Here is a 14758-nt window from a genome sequence, read left to right on the forward strand (position 1 = left end):
GTGACCCTGATGTCCCCAAGGTCCCCCCAGAGCAAGGATCTGTGACCCTGATGTCCCCAATGTCCCTCAGGGAAGGGGTCTCTGACCCCGAGATCCCCAGGGAAGGGGTCTCTCACTGTGATCCCCGAGGTCCCCAGGGCAGGGGACAGTCACACTGAGATCCCCAGGGCAGGGGACAGTCACACTGAGATCCCCAGGGCAGGGGACAGTCACACTGAGATCCCCAGGGCAGGGGACAGTCACACTGAGATCCCCAGGGTCCCCAAGGCAGGGGACAGTCACACTGAGATCCCCAGGGCAGGGGACAGTCACACCCAGGGTCCCCAAGCCGGGCCAGGTCCCCGACCGGAGCAGCCGCAGCTCCCAAGGAAGTGCCCGCACTTCGCTCCGCCGCGGCTGGGGACAGCAGTGACACCAGAGGGGACAGCAGTGCCACACTGGGGACAGCAGTGACACCAGAGGGGACAGCAGTGACACCGCTGGAGACAGTAATGCCACCAGAGGGGACAGCAGTGCCATCCCTGGGGACAGCAGTGACACCAGAGGGGACAGCAGTGCCACACTGGGGACAGCAGTGCCACCACTAAGGACTGCAGTGCCACATTGGGGACAGCAGTGCCACCACTAAGGACTGCACTGCCACATTGGGGACAGCAGTGCCACACTGGGGACAGCAGTGCCACACTGGGGACAGCCCCCGCCAGCCCCCACGCCCCTCCTGGCACTGCCCGGGGGCTGGGGCGCCGTGCGGCGCCACCACCGCTGGTCCCCAAAGCGCGGCGGGACGAGGTGGCTTTGTCCCCAAACCCGGCCACCGGGACCTGTTAAATAATTACCAGCAGCTCGTCCAGAGCACAATTAAATACGGGGACAAGGGACAGTCCTTAAATTACACCCTGCCCGGGGGCTCAGCGACACTGCGGGAAGCGCAGGGCGGGCCCGGGGCTACCGGGGGGGCTCTTGGTGGCCGCGCCCTGGCCGGGAGCAGCCGGGCCGGGACCCGCGGGCCGGGCTTTGGTGGACTCCAGGCTGCTGAGCCCCGAGTCTTTATCGCGACAGGGTCGCGGTGTCGCCTCGAGGCGCCGCGGCTCCTTCCACTCGTTGAAGTTGAGGTCCTTGAGGCCGCCGGGCACCACCACCGTGTGCCGGCGCCAGCTGCTCTTCTTGCGCCGGGTCTCGGGGGAGTGCGCGCGGCGCAGGCGGACCCCCTTGTCCCCCAGCGTGTCCCCCGCCACGTCCCTCATGTCACCGACCGAGCCCCGCAGGTGCTGCCGGGTTTGCCCCGGGGCCACCCAGCTCTGCTCGTCGCCGCTGGTGTCGCCGGCCGCCCGCGCCCTCCCCAGTTTCCTGCGGGCCAGCGTGTCGCACTGGATCAGGCGGCGCGAGCTGAAGGACGGGCGGCTCAGCGGTGACTTGTCGCGGTCGCCTGTCGCCGTCGCCGTCCTCAGCCCGGCCTCGCGGCTCTCCGTGTCCGTCTCCATGTGGCTGAGCTCGCTGCGCTCGTCATCCGCCTCCTCGCCGCGGCTCCCGGCCACCGAGGGCACCTCGGAGCACAGGCTGCGGTCCATGGTGGACAGCGTGGAGTAGCCGGACACGATGGATCGCGCGTCCGGAGCCGGTTCGGAGCCTGCGGGACATTCCCGCTGCACCCCGGGGGCCGCGGGCTCGCTGCTGCTGGTGGCCCGGGGGGCTTTTCCCGGTGTCACCTCCCGCTGCTGCTGCCGGCCCGGGCTGTCCCTGCGCTCCGCGTCGTCGTCGGTGCTGCTCCCAACGCCTTCGGCCTCTCTCCTCTTCTTCCTCTTGCGGGCGGCGGCCGAGACGAAGGGGATGGCGAGGAGCTCGCGGTGCGGCGGAGCTTTGCGCGACGGCCACGTGCCCTGCGAGCGCGGGGACAGCGGGGTCAGGGGTGGCGGTGACACGGGCAGGGACGCGCTGGGTGTCCCCGTGTCCCCGCCCTGCCAGCCCCGCTCCGCCGCCCCTCTCACCTTGGGTTTGGCGGAGCCGCTGCGGGCCGAGCCTGGAAAGCAAAAAGGGGAGAGAGGGGGGGTTAGAGGGGTCCCGGCGGTGGGAATGTGCTGGGGAGGGGTCTGGGGGTGCTGGGGGTGCTGCTCCGTTCCCCCAAATCGGGACGGGGACATGCCGGGGCTGTGACACCGGCTGGTGTCACAGGAGGGTCACAGAGGGGGAGGGGGGGGGTCCCTGGCATTGCTCGAGTGGGGACAAGGGACACACACACACACAGCCAGGACACACAGCCAGGACCCCCGAGGTGGGACCCCCACCCTCCCGCAGGGCACAGAGGGGACAGGGACAGGTGGCTCCGTGCCACACCCAGCCTCGGAGCGGGGTCTGGGACAGGCCGGGGGTTACGGGGTGAAGAGGAGGGGACACAGAGGGGACACAGGCAGCCCTGGCCCTGCTGCCACCGTGTGAAGGACAAGCACAGGACACAGACCCCTCTCCCGCCCCGCATGCCCGGGACGGGGTTAGCAGCTGACAACGAGAGAGGGGGAGGCAGAAAGGGGGTGCTGACCCTGCCCTGCGCTTTGGGGACCCCACACCCCAGAATCTGAAGGATCTGGGGCACCCCACACCCATCCCTGCGGCGAGATGCCACCGGCCAAGCACGTGGGAGAAGCGGAGTGAAAAGGATTTGGGGGTCCCCGGCTGGTGTTGGGGGCCCTGGGGGACAGTGCCAGGCAGGGCAGCGTCCCCTCCCTCCCCTGCTCTGTGCCCCCCCTGCTCCCTCTCTCTCGTGGTCCCCACAGGGGTTAGCGCTGAGCAATGCACCCGGGATCAGACTGTACCCGCTCTAGCTCTCGAGGAGATCCGCTGCAGGAGGAAGAGGAGGAGGAGGAGGAAGAGGACAGCACAGAGAAGTTCAAGGAAAGAACGGAAGAAATCAGTCGCACGTCAAAGGCTCCCGGTCTCCAGGTTTGGCAGCGCGGGGTCCCGCGGGGTGGGGACAAGGAGCGGCCACCGGAGAGGAGGGGGAGGGGACAGGGCGGGCAGGGGGCTCGCCGGGCGTTCCCGGGGGTTGTTCCCATTTTTTGCAGAGGTGGGCACGGAGATGTCCCGCTCCAGGTTGGCCCCAGATGTGGGCACAGAGGGTCGGGAGGGGGCAGGAGGGGAGGGGGCGGTGCCAGGGACGGTGTCCCCCCCTCACCTGCGGCATCGCCGGGCGCCGCCGTCCTGCCGATGTTGGGCAGCAGGTACTCGATGTTGGGCACGGACTGAGCCTCCTTCTCATCCACGGGGGTCTGCAGGGGGGGAAAATGAGATCATGAACCCCCAAACTCCCATCTGGTGGGGGGGGGTCTGCACCCCCCTGACCCACAGCTGAGGCGGGGGGGGCAGGACTCACCTTCTCACCCTTGTCCTCCTTGTCGCTGAAGAACCAATCCGACTGCGGGGGGAGAGCGGACAGGGGGTCAGCAGCTCCGTCCCCGTTTTTGGGGTGCAGATCCCGCCCCACCCCCGGGGCACTCACGTGCTGGATGAGGGTCTCCACGATCTTGTAGCGGTCGGGCATGTGCGTCACCATGTCGGTCATGTTGTCCTCGGACGTTCGCACCAGCGTGGGGCCGAACACCAGCGCCAGGTTCCGGGGCTCCATCTGCCCCCAGAACCGGGTCAGAGCTGCAGCCCAACCCGGCCCCGGGGGCTTCGGGTGAGGCAGGAGATTCCCAGGGTGGGGAAGGGGTCGGTACCTTGTTCTTCTCCGAGTGGTCAGCGATGGTTTTGAGGTGGCCCACCAGGAATTTGAGGGTTTCGTAGTAATGGCCCGGCAGGTCCCGGATCTGGGGGGAGGAATTGGGTCACCCCTTGTGTTGGGTTGATGTGGCCAGAAATGTGAATTCTGTCACCATCTGTGGCACAAATTATCTGCCAATGGGCCATTTAAACCAGCTGGGCAATCATCTTTATCTTCCCACAGCCCATCCTCCCTCCAGGAGATATCTCCTGTTCATGGCCAGTGAGTCCCAGTGCATGACTGATAAAATTCCATCATCCCACTGGGAGATGCTCCAGCCAGGGGGAGGAGCCAAACATTTCCTACCCAGATAAAAACTGAGATTTGGAACAGCAAGTTTCATCTTTCCACTGGATTCCAGAGGAAAACCAGAGCTTTCCACATCATCCCTGGAGCTTCAGAGGAAACTGCACCTTCTCCAGGAGCACTGCTCCAGCTGAACCACATCTGCCACTGCAGGAGGATGCAGCCACCATTGAATGGGACTGTGCCAACACCCTGACTGACTGACGGGTGTCAGCTTGGATTCTGACTCTGGCAGGGCTGGGATTGTTCTTGGAATACTGCATTTCTATTTTAATTTTAACTGTTATTCCTAATTCCCATAGAGAGCCTCTTAATTTCAAAATTATAATAATTTGGAGGGAGCGGGTTTACATTTCAAAGAGAAGCTTCTGCCTTTATTGGCAGACACCTGTCCTTAAACCAGGACACCCCTCTGCTCACTGTCCCCACCCAAGGGGGGCTCCAGGGTGTCCCCACACCTGTCCCATGTCCCTGTGACACCCTGTCCCATGTCCCTACCAGCTTCCTCAGCGTCCTCATCCTCTCACTGGCGTCCTCGATCCGGTTGGCTTCGATGAAGTCGTTGTATTTATCTGAAAGTGGGAGAGGAGGGTGTCACAGCTGGGTGGAGGGGACAGGAGGGTGTCACAGCTGGGTGGGGACAGCCCACCCCCCACTCCCACTCAGGGACCCCCGTGTCAACCCACTGGAGACACTGGGGAAGGGTCTCAGGGTCTCGAGTGGCCTCGGTGACAGGGGGTGTGCATTGTGGTTGTGTCACTGAGTCTGGGGACATGTCCCCAACACAGGGGGTGGGGTCTGGGCTCTGGTGGCCCTGGGGACAGGGACTCACCGTCGGTGAAGAGGGGCTCGGGCAGCTTTCGGAAGAAGGACTTCAAGAGGCTGCTGATGACGTTCAGGTCCTGCCAGCGCTGCGGGGGACAGAGGAGGCTCAGAGGGACAGCCGGGGACAGAGCAGGGCCAGGCAGGGCAAGTGCCGAGCCACCGAGAGATGAGAGGGGACACGAGTGTCCCCAGGATGTCACCGACAGTGCTGGCAGTGACCACCAGGCGGCGCTGCCACTCCAGGGAAGGTGATGGGATGGAAATGGGGATGGGAATGGGGACACGGACAGTGGGACAGGGATAATGGGGCGGGGATAATGGGACAGGGATAATGGGGACAGGGATGATGGGGACAGGGACAGTGGGGCAAGGATGGTGAGAACAGGGACAATGAGGACAGGGATAATGGGGCAGGGATAATGGGACAGGGATAACGGCACAAGGAAAACAGGGACAAGGATAATGGGAACAAGGATGATGGGGACAAGGAAAACAGGCAGGGATAACGAGGGCAGGGACAGTGGGGACAGGGATAATGGGGACAGGGATGATGACAGGAACAGGGATGATGATGGGGACGGATGATGGCAGGAAGAAGGATGATAACAAGGACAGGGATGATGGGACAGGGATGATAACAAGGACAGGGATGACGGGACAGGAACAAGGATGATAACAAGCACAGGGATGATGACAAGCAAGGGACGATGACACAGACCAGGAGAGCATTCCACAGGCATGACAGCGATGGAGACCAGGCCGGGGCCAGCCTTGGGGACAGCCAGCCGCCCTCACCTCGTCCTGCAGGTTGATCTCGGTGGCGCCCTTGTTGAGCTGCTCCTGCAGGCTGGACACCACGGCGTTGTTGCCGGGCACGCGGTAGATGCCCATGTACTCCAGCCCCCGGTCCTCCACCACCTTGCAGCACGCCTCCACGATCAGGGGCACGTTCTGGGGGGGACAGGGACGGGCTCAGGGCGTGCCAGGGCTGTGCAGAGTCCCCAAGGGGGGTGGCACCAGCACAGCCCTACCTTGTTGTCAGGGGCAGGCTGACAATCCTCCAGCCTGACGCCGAAGGCGCGCGGAGCAGATTTCTTGTTCTTCTTCATGATGTTGATGCCCCACGGGGCTTTTTGGGAGCTGCTTTCATCTGGGGTGAGGGGGGGGAGAAAAAAAATCCCCACAGGATCACTTGGGATAAATGGGAAGGGATGTCCTGCAGGGGTAGCAGCTCTGGGGGACACAAAGCACCCCCAGTTTGCGGTGCTGGGGTGTGGCCATTACAGGCCCAGGGAGAATCTTAAAGGATTTTCCCAGTCTGGCTTTCTCAGGCACAGCTAGGGCTTTTCCCTAGCTAGAGACCTTTCACTACTGCAAACATAAAAGAAAGAATGATGACAAAAGATAAACACCTGCTGGGTCCGTGAGAAAGTCTGGGACAGGAGGTGCCTCCTTCTCTGACCAATGAACTGCCTGTATTCTGTTTTTCACAAACTCTCTTTTTTAAAGCCGTGGCTTCTGTGTTGGGTTGATGTAGCCAGAAATGTGAATTCTGTCACCAGCTGTTAAACCAGGTGGGGCAGTGACCCTGATCTCCTGGCACATATTATCTGTTAATGGACAGCTTTAAACCAGCTGGGGCATCATCTTTATCTTTCCATGATCCACCCTTCCTGCAGGAGATATCTCCTGTTAATGGGCCAGGTGTTAAACCAGGTGAGCAGTGATCCTTATCTCTCTGGGGATATTTCCTGTTAATGGGTCAGGTGTTAAGAACCAGCTGGGCAATCATCTTTATCTTCCCACAGCCCATCCTCCCTCCAGGAGATATCTCCTGTTAATGGCCAGTGAGTCCCAGGGCATGACTGATAAAATTCCATCATCCCACTGGGAGATGCTCCACCCAGGGGAGGAGCCAAACATTTCCTACCCAGATAGAAACTGAGATTTTGGAACAGCAAGTTTCATCTTTCCACTGGACTCTAGAGGAAAACCAGAGCTTTCCACATCATCCCTGGAGCTTCAGAGGAAACTGCACCTTCTCCAGGAGCACTGCTCCAGCTGAACCACATCTGCCACTGCAGGAGGATGCAGCCACCATTGAATGGGACTGTGCCAACACCCTGACTGACTGACGGGTGTCAGCTTGGATTCTGACTCTGGCAGGGTTTGGGACTGTTCTTTGTAATACTGCATTTCTATTTTAATTTTCCTAGTGAAGAACTGTTATTCCTAATTCCCATATCTTTGCCTGAGAGCCCCTTAATTTCAAAATTATAATAATTTGGAGGGAGGGGGTTTACATTCTCCATTTCAAAGAGAAGCTCCTGCCTTTATGAGCAGACTCCTGTCCTCCAAACCAGGACAGCTTCCTTCTTTCTTGCACCACGCAAGAGAGTTACTGCGTCCTTTCTCTGCTCAGTGTCCCTTATACAGTAACACTGGGGTGTCCCACCCACCTTTAGTGACAGCCACCTCCTGCCGGGGGGACCGGGGCGCGCTGGTTCCCGTCTGCTTCAGGAACTCGGCTCGGATCCCCAGCCCTCGCGGGCCCTTGGGCGACGAGTCGGGCTTGGCGCCCGCAGGGCTGCAGGGAGAGCGGGGAGGGCTCAGCTGGGGCGCCAAACCTGGCGGTGAACACGCGCACAGAGACCCCCAACCCTTGCCATGAGCGCCCAGGCTCCTCCATCACTGCCCCATCCAGGCTCTGCTCTGTCACCGTCACCCCAGGGTGCCCAACGCCCCCGGGGGTCTCGGCGCCCCCCGCCCCGGTCCGTACCTCACTTTCCTGTAGTCGTTTAACTTCTTGCTGATAAGGGCTTGGCTGGCAAAACCGGGGTCCTGGGGAGGCAGAGAGAAGAGGGGAAGGGAGAGCTTGAGCAGCGCGGCCGCCGGACGCCCCCGGGCAAGTCCACGCTCGGCCGGGCACGGGCAGCACCAGGTCCCCGCTGCCCCCGGACGGACGGAGCTCAGGCCACGGTGCTGGGAGCTGCAGGCCAGGGAGATGGACACAGGTGTGTCCTTCCGTGGCACAGACTGACCAGAGCTGGACACAGGTGTGTCCTTCCGTGGCAGAAACACCTGAACTGACCAGAGCTGGACACAGGTGTGTCCTTCCATGGCAGAAACATCTGAACTGACCAGAACTGCAGTCCAGGGAGATGGACACAGGTGTGTCCTTCTGTGGCACACACACCTGAACTGACCAGAGCTCCAGGTCATGGAGATGGACACAGGTGTGTCCTTCCATGGCACACACACCTCTATTGCCACAACTGCCACCAAACCGAGCCACCACAGCTGGCTCAGTGCCACCATGGCCACCAAACCGAGCCACCACAGCTGGTTCAATGCCACCATGGCCACCAAACCGAGCCACCACGGCTGGTCCAATGCCAGCATTGTCACCAAACCGAGCCACCACAGCTGGTCCAATGCCACCATGGCCACCAAACCGAGCCACCACAGCTGGTCCAATGCCACCATGGCCACCAAACCGAGCCAGCACAGCTGGTCCAATGCCACCATGGCCACCAAACCGAGCCAGCACAGCCAGCTCAGTGCCACCATGGCCACCAAACCAAGCCACCATGGCTGGCTCAGTGCCACCATGGCCACCAAACCGAGCCACCACAGCTGGTCCAATGCCACCATGGCCACCAAACCGAGCCACCACGGCTGGCTCAGTCCCACCACTGCCACCAAACCGAGCCAGCACAGCTGGTCCAGTGCCACCACTGCCACCAAACCGAGCCAGCACAGCTGGTCCAGTGCCACCATGGCCACCAAACCGAGCCACCACGGCTGGTCCAGTGCCAGCACAGCTGTCCCACGGATCCATCCCCGGAGCCCAGAGCGGCCCTGGGGTGGCTCTGCCATCTCACACCCCAGGGACTCTGCACAGCCACGGCTGCACAGCCAGGGCCACAGGGGCACCGTGCCAGGATCTGTCCATGAACAAACCACGGCAGAGCCACCATGGCAGGGACAGGCACACAATGGCAGGGACAGGTCAAACCACGGCAGGGCCACATCAAACCATGGCACAGTCACATCAAACCATGGCACAGCCACATCAAACCACGGCAGGGCCACATCAAACCATGGCTGGGACAGGTCAAACCATGGCTGGGACAAGGCCACATCATGGCACAGCCACATCAAACCACGGCAGAGCAAGTCAAACCATGGCACAGCCACATCAAACCATGGCTGGGACAAGGCCACACCATGGCACAGCTATGTCAAAACACGGCAGAGCAAGTCAAACCATGGCAGGGACATGTCAAACCACAGCTCAGCCACATCAAACCATGGCAGAGCCACCTCAAACCATGGCAGGGCCACCTCAAACCATGGCAGAGCCACATCAAACCATGGCACAGCCACACCAAACCATGGCAGGGACACGTCAAACCATGGCTCAGCCACATCACACGGTGGCACAGCCACATCACACCTCACCAAAGCCAGGACGCACCCTGGCAGAGCCACACCAAACCTCGGCAGAGCCGCACCAAACCTTGACAGAACCACATGAAACCTCGGCAGAGCCACATGAAACCATGGCAGAGCCACACCAGACCTGGGCAGAGCCACACCAAACCTGGGCAGAGCCACATGAAACCATGGCAGAGCCACACCACACCTCGGCAGAGCCACACCAAACCTGGGCAGAGCCACATGAAACCTCGGCAGAGCCACATGAAACCATGGCAGAGCCACACCAGACCTGGGCAGAGCCACACCAGACCTGGGCAGAGCCACATGAAACCTCGGCAGAGCCACACCAAACCTCACCAGAGCCACACCAAACCTGGGCACAGCCACACCAAACCTCGGCAGAGCCTCACCAAACCTCGGCAGAGCCACACCAAACCTCACCAGAGCCACACCAAACCTGGGCAGAGCCACATGAAACCTCGGCAGAGCCACACCAAACCTCACCAGAGCCACACCAAACCTGGGCAGAGCCACACCAAACCTCACCAGAGCCACACCAAACCTCGGCAGAGCCACACCACACCTCGGCAGAGCCACACCACACCTCGGCAGAGCCGCACCAAACCTCGGCAGAGCCGCACCAAACCTGGGCAGAGCCACACCAAACCTCTCCAGAGCCACACCAAACCTGGGCAGAGCCGCACCAAACCTCGGCAGAGCCGCACCAAACCTGGGCAGAGCCACACCAAACCTCGGCAGAGCCTCACCAAACCTGGGCACAGCCACACCAAACCTCGGCAGAGCCGCACCAAACCTGGGCAGAGCCACACCAAACCTCGGCAGAGCCTCACCAAACCTCACCAGAGCCGCACCAAACCTCGGCAGAGGCGCACCAAACCTCTCCAGAGGCACTGGAGAGGCTCCTCTGCCACCTCCCAACCAAAACCCCGGCGCCCCGATCGGGCGCCAGCCCCGCCCGGAGCGGCGCGGCCCCTCCCCGGAGCATCCCGCGCACCGAGGCCACCGGGCCACGCTCTTCTTGGTCGCCCGGGCCGGCCTGGGCGAGCAGCACAAGGCCAAGAGGCGGAGAGAGCCGAGGCGGTTAGCGCCGGGAGAGCCAGAGGCAGCCGGGAGCCCCATGCGGCTCTCACCTCGCCCTCAGCCTTGCTGTTCTCCCTGATGACTTTGATCCAGGCCAGCATGTCTTCCCGATCCTCTGCCTGAAAGAGATATTCACAGAAGTCAGCGGTCGTCAGGCGGAAGACGTGCTTCCTCTTGGTCTCGCTGTAGGAGATGTCCACCAGGCACGCTTGGATGCTGATCGGCGGCTCCTCCTCACCTGGGGCCGGGGCGCAGGTGACGGCCTCCCGCCTGTCCTTGCACAGGTACAGCGAGTGCGCGCGCAGCGCGGCGAACACGCGCTTCCACTGCCGGATGCCTCCGCCGACCTTCTGCGGGGGAAGCACAGGAGGGAGCGGCGCTGGGGAGGGTGGCGGCCACGGAATTCCCGAGGGAGGGAAGGTGAAGGAGCGCTTTGTTAAAAAAGCGACTGTGTGTGGGGTGTGGTTGGCAAGGCTGGAGCGGGACAGGAGTTTGTTGGGCTATAGGAGGAAATATCTCCTGTCATGTGTAACGTGAAACTGTTTGTCAGTCAACACTGGGGGTTAATCTCTGGTTCATTAAATTTATTGTTATTGTTATTATTATTATTATTATTATTATTATTATTATTATTATTATTATTATCATTATCATTATCATAATCATAATCATAATCATAATCATAATCATAATCATAATCATAATCATAATCATTATTATTTTGATTATTAAATTATTATTCTGTCATCTATAATAATTTATTATAATATATAATATATAATATATAATATATAATATATAATATATAATATATAATATATAATATATAATATATAATATATAATATATAATATATTACATATTATATATTATATATATTATATCTATTATGTTATAGATAATATTATAGATTAAAGAATAGACTATATATTATATTATATATGTTATATTACGTTATATTACGTTATATTACGTTATATTACGTTATATTACGTTATATTATATTATATTATATTATATTATATTATATTATATTATATTATATTATATTATATTATATTATATTATATTATATTATATTATATTATATTATATTATATTATATTATATTATATTATATTATATTATATTATATTATATTATATTATATTGCTATGTCATGTCATGTCATATCATGTCATTTCATATCATATCATATCATATCATATCATATCATATCATATCATATCATAAATTACTACATCCTGAGAAACGCTCAGACCAGAGCTGAGAAATTATCTCAGCCTAGGCAAAAATTTCCCAGCCTGAGAAAAAAGCACTCAGGACCTGAAACAAGCCTGGCAAACTCTGCCTGGACCTCCACACCCTGCCGGTCCCCAGACCCACCTTCCCCTTTTTGGTGAGGATCTGCTTGCAGTGGAGCCAGCCCTCCCTCCTCACGGCGCTGAGCGGCGCGGCCGGGAGCTCGGAGGCGGAGCGGCGCTTGGAGCGGGCGTCCTCCGCCGTGCCCAGGCTGTCCAGAGACTGCGGAGGGAGACAGTGAGCCAGGGCTCGCTGAATCCCCCGAGAGAAACCAGAGGGCAGGGCCTGAAGAAGCCTTAGAGTGAGCTCTGAGTTTTTTATTGAATAAGTGTTAGAGTGAGTTCTGATTTTTTTATTGAATAAATCTTGTAGTGAGCTCTGATGTTTTTACTGAAGAAGCTTTAGAGTGACTTCTGATGGTTTTATTGAATAAGCCTTAAAGTGACTTCTGATGTTTTTTCTGAATAAGTCTTAGAGTGAGTTCTGATGTTTTTAGTGACTTAAAGGTCAGGATTCCACAGCAGCAGTGAGTGTTCTAGTGAAGGTTGCAAACGCTCTGATATCTTCACTAGAGGCTCCAAGCCCACAGTTTTAGACAACTTAAACATAATAGATTTATAGTAAGAATATTGCTGACATTGCTTAGATAGACTGTATGTGTGGCTCTATATGTAACCTGGTGTGCGAAGAAACTGGAATTCTAACAGGTTAAGGGGTGGTGGTCTGAGTTTGCAGCTTAGCTTGTTGGAAAAGTTCTATATCAGAGTTTGTATTGGGAGAATTGCTGCTTTTAGCAATTGTTGCTTTCAGCCATTATTGCTTTTAGCCATTGCTGCTTTTAGCCATTGTTGCTTTTAGCCATTTCTTTATTGCCACTGCTTTTGCCATTGCTTTTGCTATTGCCTGTTGAGACCGACGTGCTTTGTAACAAGGTGTGCTTTGTAATAAATAACTTTTTAACTCTTAGCTGCTTTGCTTATTTAGAAGATTACCCTACAAGTAAGAGCCCAAGAGCTCCAGAGCAGGAACCTACAGAGCTCAGGAATTTGGTGCCTTAGAGCACCTGGGGGTCAGGAAGAACCGCACACAGAGTTGGGGTGAGGCTGTGGGCACCCCCTATCCCACCAGGGAACTCCCAGAAACCCGCCCTGGATTTTTAGGGCACTCACCCCGTCGGTGAAGAAGCTCCTCAGCATGCGGAGGCTGGGGACCCGGCTGGGCATCCTCCTGGGGGGAGAGCAGCCCGGTCAGTGGGCTGGGGAGGGAGCTGGGGGGGGTCTCTGGGGCCGGCAGGGGGTCTCCAGCCCTACCTGAGGATCTTGCCCTCGTCCCGGAAGGCGTTCAGACCGTCGTCGCAGGACTTGGAGCGCTCGGTGGTGATGGCCAGCAGGTAGGAGGAGCGGCGGCCGGCCTTGATGCTGCCTGCCGTGGGGAGGGGGCAAAGCCCACCCTGCTCAGCCCCTGGGGCGGGGGGCTGCCCCCCTCCAGCACCCCCAGGGTGGCTCCCAACGCCCGGCACTTACTGCAGTCCTGGGAGTAGTGGCGGGACAGGGCGAAGGCGAAGGTGGGCGAGGCGGGGCTGGTGGCCACGGCGGGCGCCGAGTTCATGGCGCTGGACACCACCGAGGAGGCCGGGACGTGCTTGGCCTTCAGGTCGATGCTGGGGCTGGTGGGTTCGTCTGTGAGGGGGGGTGGGCAGTGTTGGAGGGGGGGTTTGGGGCAGGGGGTGTCCCTGATGGGACCCCCTGGTGTGTGTGAGGGTGGTGGGTTTGGTGTTAGGGTTGGGGTGGGGGCACGCTCACAACCCCAGGAGCTGATGGGGAGCCTGGATCCTCACCCACAGCAACCCTGAGGTCCCCACCAGATCCTATTCCATCCCATGGATCTCATCCCGTGGATCCCATCCCATGGATCCCATCCCGTGGATCCCATTCCATCCCATGGATCCCATCCCATCCCATGAATCCCATCCCATGAATCCCATCCCACCCCATGGATCCCATCCCATCCCATGGATCCCATCCCATTCCCACCCCAGGAGAAGGGACAGGGCACAGCTGTGGCTTCCCAAATCCTTCTGTGTCCTGGGCAGGGACAGGGACAGGGACAGTCCTGTCCCCATCCCAGAGCAAGGCAGGAGCCAGCAGGGCTCCAGTTCACACCAGTAAGGGGCTGGGCAGGGGGTGCAGGATGAGAGGGAGGGGTGAGGGTGCTCAAACCCAAACCCTGGCACCCCAAAACCAACCCCAGCCCTGCTTGGCAACACCAAATCCAGAGGGATGTGGGGCAATGTGGGGTGTGGGATTCTGTGGGGTGTGTGGGACACTGTGGGGTGCAGAGGGGCACAGGACACTGTGGGGCACAGAACTCTGTGGGGTGCACAAGGGTGCAGAACAGGAGTGGGACTCTGTGGGGTGCAGGACTCTGTGGGGCACAGGACACTGTGGGGTGCAGGACTCTGTGGGGTGCAGGATTCTGTGGGGTGTGGGACACTGTGGGGTGCAGGACACTGTGGGGCGCAGGACACTGTGGGGTGCAGGATTCTGTGGGGTGTGGGACTGTGGGGTCTGTGACACTGTGGGGTGCATGACACAGTGGGGTGTGTGACACTGTGGGGCACAGGACTCTGTGGGGTGCAGGACTCTGTGGGATGTGGCACTCTGTGGGGTGCGTGACACTGTGGGGTGCGTGACACTGTGGGGTGCAGAGGGGTGCAGGACATTGTGGGGTGCAGGACATTGTGGGGTGCGGGACTGACTCTGTGGAGTGCAGGACTGACTCTGTGGGGTGCAGAACACTGTGGGGTGTGTGACACTGTGGGGTGTGTGACATTGTGGGGTGTGTGACACTGTGGGGCACAGGACCCTGTGGGGTGCGGGACTCTGTGGGGCACCAGGCACTACCGCCGCTGCTGCGCGCCCATTTCCCACCTCCACGCTGCCCACAGACGGATGCCCCGCACTTCCGACCCCAAACTCAGCACGGAACCCCCAAATCCCCTCCCGCAGCGACGGGCCAGCCCCACCC

At 58.7% G+C, this 14758-nt stretch overlaps 1 protein-coding gene across 2 annotated transcripts in view; it reads right to left on the minus strand.

Moving 5' to 3' along the window:
- Positions 1 to 319: 319 nt before the first annotated feature.
- Positions 320 to 14758, minus strand: part of ARHGAP23 (Rho GTPase activating protein 23) — a 45578-nt gene continuing 31139 nt past the window's right edge. For both annotated transcript variants that reach the window (XM_056512231.1, XM_056512230.1), the window contains exons 9-25: positions 13255 to 13410; positions 13042 to 13153; positions 12901 to 12958; positions 11816 to 11953; positions 10480 to 10779; positions 7665 to 7726; positions 7345 to 7472; positions 5917 to 6035; positions 5681 to 5836; positions 4893 to 4971; positions 4559 to 4632; positions 3711 to 3800; positions 3491 to 3616; positions 3365 to 3406; positions 3167 to 3260; positions 1986 to 2017; positions 320 to 1877 (exon numbers count right to left, since the gene is read on the minus strand). In XM_056512231.1, coding sequence (XP_056368206.1) covers positions 909 to 1877; positions 1986 to 2017; positions 3167 to 3260; positions 3365 to 3406; positions 3491 to 3616; positions 3711 to 3800; positions 4559 to 4632; positions 4893 to 4971; positions 5681 to 5836; positions 5917 to 6035; positions 7345 to 7472; positions 7665 to 7726; positions 10480 to 10779; positions 11816 to 11953; positions 12901 to 12958; positions 13042 to 13153; positions 13255 to 13410 — 2735 coding nt within the window. In that variant the 3' untranslated portion in view covers positions 320 to 908. The remainder of the gene's footprint in view (positions 1878 to 1985; positions 2018 to 3166; positions 3261 to 3364; positions 3407 to 3490; positions 3617 to 3710; positions 3801 to 4558; positions 4633 to 4892; positions 4972 to 5680; positions 5837 to 5916; positions 6036 to 7344; positions 7473 to 7664; positions 7727 to 10479; positions 10780 to 11815; positions 11954 to 12900; positions 12959 to 13041; positions 13154 to 13254; positions 13411 to 14758) is intronic.

Source organism: Oenanthe melanoleuca, chromosome 27 (genome assembly GCF_029582105.1).
Source record: "Oenanthe melanoleuca isolate GR-GAL-2019-014 chromosome 27, OMel1.0, whole genome shotgun sequence".
In the NCBI taxonomy this organism is placed as follows: Eukaryota; Metazoa; Chordata; class Aves; order Passeriformes; family Muscicapidae; genus Oenanthe; species Oenanthe melanoleuca.